At 29.5% G+C, this 4,214-nt stretch overlaps 1 protein-coding gene across 1 annotated transcript; it reads right to left on the reverse strand.

The window, feature by feature from the left end:
• Window positions 1–2,280: 2,280 nt before the first annotated feature.
• On the reverse strand, window positions 2,281–3,048 carry LOC125065023. Its single transcript, XM_047672442.1, has one exon. It carries the CDS (start codon window positions 2,962–2,964, stop codon window positions 2,686–2,688), a length of 279 nt encoding a protein of 92 aa, XP_047528398.1. The 5' UTR covers window positions 2,965–3,048; the 3' UTR covers window positions 2,281–2,685.
• Between the last annotated feature and the right edge of the window lie 1,166 nt (window positions 3,049–4,214).

Here is a 4,214-nt window from a genome sequence, read left to right on the forward strand (position 1 = left end):
TTGCTGGTAAGGCTTTGTACAAGCCCGCCTACTAGATACCACCAACTCATCTGATATTTTACCGCCAAACAGCAGTACTCAGTATTGTAGTGTTCCGGTTTGAAGGGTGAGTGAGCGAATGTAACTATAGGCTTAAAGGATATAGCATCTTAAATCCCAATGGTGCTGGTGAAAGGAATGGTTAATGTTTCTATCAACATCATTGTCTATGGGCAGCGGTGACCACTTGCCATCGTGTTGCCCGTCCGGCTACATATATAATAAAAAATAAAAAACTTAGCAAGTCAAAGTCCTCTCTACTTCAGAAAGTTTTGGAGTTTATTACGAGTTGCTCCAGTGCCGGTTAATGGATATACATATGGCAATCACATGAAATAGTGGTGCTTCCCGGATTCATTAGTTTTTTGAACAGAATTATTGTACAATATTTTTGTAGAACAAATATAACAGTATTTCAAAACTTAATTATTTAAGGTCATGGCTTATCGCCAGTGACTTATATTCTAATGACATCTTATGGTTCAACAGACACATTCTCTATTTCACTTAAATTAGGACGGGAAAGTTCAGAGACCAGTTCCAAGCAATTCCTCGGAACATTCACCGTACCGGTACCGTGCGGTAGAATATGCAGATTAATCTAAGATCTCCACGCAGGGCAAAAGGATCGAGCTGGAAAAAGCTTGATCATCATAAATCGAGCTGCTCTACGTTGCATGTGATCAAAAGGAAGTAGTTGGTACTCTGGGGATGACACTGGGGAGGTGCTGCCCAGAGACGACAGTACTTAATGTGGAGCAGAATTTGGGCCTTTTAGAGTTTGAGGCGAGTTGAAGTACTAACTTATATTGCTGAGCACACCAAGCTTTTTAGACGCTAACTTGGCTTACCCTCCAATTGATTTTCGTTATCGTTATCGATAGTATAATTCGATATTAATAATTGACACCATAAAATAAAAAAAATCCATCTTTTTAAATATAAAACCTACCAAACTCGCTTTACTAAATAGCTCTCGATAGTTAATACTTATTTTTGTATCTACCATCAATTTTAGGATAAGCTTAAATCCTGTACCTACGGCACTCCCCAGCTGCTTAATATTACTATATAGTTGGTTTATCAATGTTAGGTTAAAAATCATATTATTATTTTCTGTAATAAATTGAGATTAAATACTAGCGAACTCTATAAAGCTTTTTAATATTGTTGTATGATCATTGGTTATTTTTAATTTATATTTGTAATAATAAATAAACTAATAAATAAATAATACATATTGTGCAATGTAATAGAACATGTTGAGACTACCTGTAAATAGTAGAACATTTGCCAAGATTTTTTATATATATTGTGATGTGAAATGTGATATTTTATGTCCTATTGAAAATAAAATAAATAAAATAAGTCTTTTCCCTAGTGTTTGAATAAATAACCAAAAGAGATCAATAAGATAAGAATAACTATTTTTACTTAATTTCTTTGTTTTGCTACAATAAACCATTGTGACTAAGTCTGTGCGATATATCTGTCAAAGTTTAAATGATAGAGGGAGAATATATACTAAAAAGCTTTTAAAAAACAATAAAATTTACTCATATGTTTGTAATGGACCTCTTGAGACTATGTGGTCCACATAGTCTCAAGAGGTCCATTACAAACTTAGTCACTGATTGAAGTATCTGAGACAACACTGTACACAACCAATGTTTTGCCAACCATGGAATTAACTTATTAATTAACTATATTGTGTTTGTAATTAGTAGTTATCATTCACTTGCCAACAGCAACAGTATAAATATTATATATAATAGAGAGCACAACAATTGACAATGACCATGGTAACCCAGACCCGGAAGAATTTATAGAAAAATCAACATCTACATTATTGTATATTATACCAATTCGAATCTACTGTATCCTATTTTTTTATGTCTATGTACATATGAGTAAAATGTATTTTCTGTCAAATTAATTCTTATTTTGCAACCAATATCTTTCCACTAACTTCTTAAGATGGACGGGTAGAAAATATGTTTAAGATTAAGTCACCATTGTTCAATATACTATCATAAATTTATTTTGTTCACATGAACTATTAATTTTTTACTTGATAGAACAAATGCTCAAATTTGTTATAATTAATTTTTGAATTATATAGAATGAATTTAAAGCATATCTTGCTACTTCTGAACCCACACATGCATCACAGAGCATAAAACATTTAAAGGGATTAATAACTATGATCATATATTTTTTGTATTTTAATATAAAATAACAAATTTTACAAAGTACATACCTATGACCTATATTTACATCTCAATATATCAAAAGTTTTGTTTTTTTTAAATACACTTTGAACTTACATACAGCAAAAAGAAATTTGTTACTTTAAAAAGGATATATGTGTTAAAGTCAAGTTAATTCCTTAACAAAATAATAAGTTTAGTAGCAAATTATACATATTTGATAAAGAAATCTTGTTATTTACACAAATATTTAAGACAGCCATAAACAATAATGTTAGTTTAAATGATGACCTTTTTTAATCAAGTGTATATGTGCTCTTTAAAATGTTGATAATATAACTTACACACATTTTTCAATAATTTTGCACTCTGATTTTTGATTAAAAACAACGCAAAAGAAACCTTGACACAGCCAAAAGCATTTTAGGTTATATATTTATTTAGAAGGTACAGGCGCTGTTGGAGCAGCGGCTACTCTCTGCTGGGCTGCAGACAGCTGCGGAGTGTCCTTCGCCAGTGACCGCAATTGCTGCTCAGCAGCTTTATTGACCATCTTCGTTACAGTAGCCTTCATCTTATTTTTCTCTATTGCCTGCGTCTTACTACGGACTGGGGCGTTGCTTCTTTTAGTTACGGCTTTTCCTTTGGACTTTTTTGTTTTGTTTTTGGCACCTGAAGGTAACTTGCTTTTCACTTTCATTTTACCTTGAGCCATTTTGATAATTTACTATTTGTTTTTAAGGTATAAAAATATTAGGCTTCTACCCAAGTCCCAAACTGAAGGTAACGTGGTTTTGACTTTGACAATGACAGTAATTGTCAATGCATATGAGTTTTGACATTTGAAGTTTTTATTATCAATCTCACCTCTTGGAAAAGACAAGGATTATACCATACAGCCTCGTCTTTAGACTTTTTCTTTATTCCATTATATTGTATGGCATTGAACTATATTTCTTATTCAGTAGCAAATTAATGCAGTATTTTTAGATTATTCGCAAAGGTATATCATGGTAAATAATGTTATTAGAAGGATTTTCCTCCACCGACCACGTGTGAATAGAATATTGAGCGTGGAAAAAATTGAAATAATAAATTAAAAAGGTGGGTTTACCACAAATATTTATTTTTTACAGAAATAATTTTATTTTTAATAAACAGACACTAAATATTATTTTTAAATAATAAGTATATAACAGTTATGTTTTAATTTTTCGCCGCAGTGTAATAGAATATTAAAAAAAAATGAAATAAATCTTCTTCGAATTTATTTATTTATGATATTTTTAATATTTCGTATATTTCTTATTTACAAATGCTAATATGAACTACCAATCATAATTGATGTCAAAATCAATACACAAAACAACACTTTTTTTATTTGATTCTCCTTCTTAAGTAAAGATAGATAAAAATAAGAGATTTTGGTAAATACATAGATTGCTTCTTATTTTTAGACTCTACATATTACGCTTATTGTAACACTATTATTGACCAAACTAATTCATTTGTAGAGCTATTGTTATAGGTGTGACTTTCTAAAGTTATGCTTAAAAGACCTCTTAACTTATGAATTTATATATAAATAGTAATAAATATGTATAATATATATTTTTTTTTAAGTCTCAATAATTCTGTTGTTTATTAACTTCTAATATTCAATTTTTTAATTTATATTATGAATGTTTGAATGAAAAGCTTTATTTAAAGAGAAAATATTTTTGAATTTTCTTAATCATAAAAATAATATCAACTTTTATATAAAAAGCTTAAAAAGCATAATTATTTATGGATATTTGTAGGTCTTATCGCAGTTATTAATGTATTTGTTACTTATGCGCTGCTATATTTTTTGTGTCTTATTTACCTAAAATCTTACTAACAATTTATGTGGTTATTATCTTGTTAATAAATCAAACAAAATTATATTTTAATTATTTTATTCGTAAATCGACTGTCGTAGTA

Source organism: Vanessa atalanta, chromosome 1, assembly GCF_905147765.1.
Source record: "Vanessa atalanta chromosome 1, ilVanAtal1.2, whole genome shotgun sequence".
Classification (NCBI taxonomy): Eukaryota; Metazoa; Arthropoda; class Insecta; order Lepidoptera; family Nymphalidae; genus Vanessa; species Vanessa atalanta.

Excerpts from the sequence above, each read along its gene's own strand:
- LOC125065023 (XM_047672442.1), bottom strand. The coding sequence starts at position 2,964 with ATGGCTCAAGGTAAAATGAAAGTGAAAAGCAAGTTACCTTCAGGTGCC.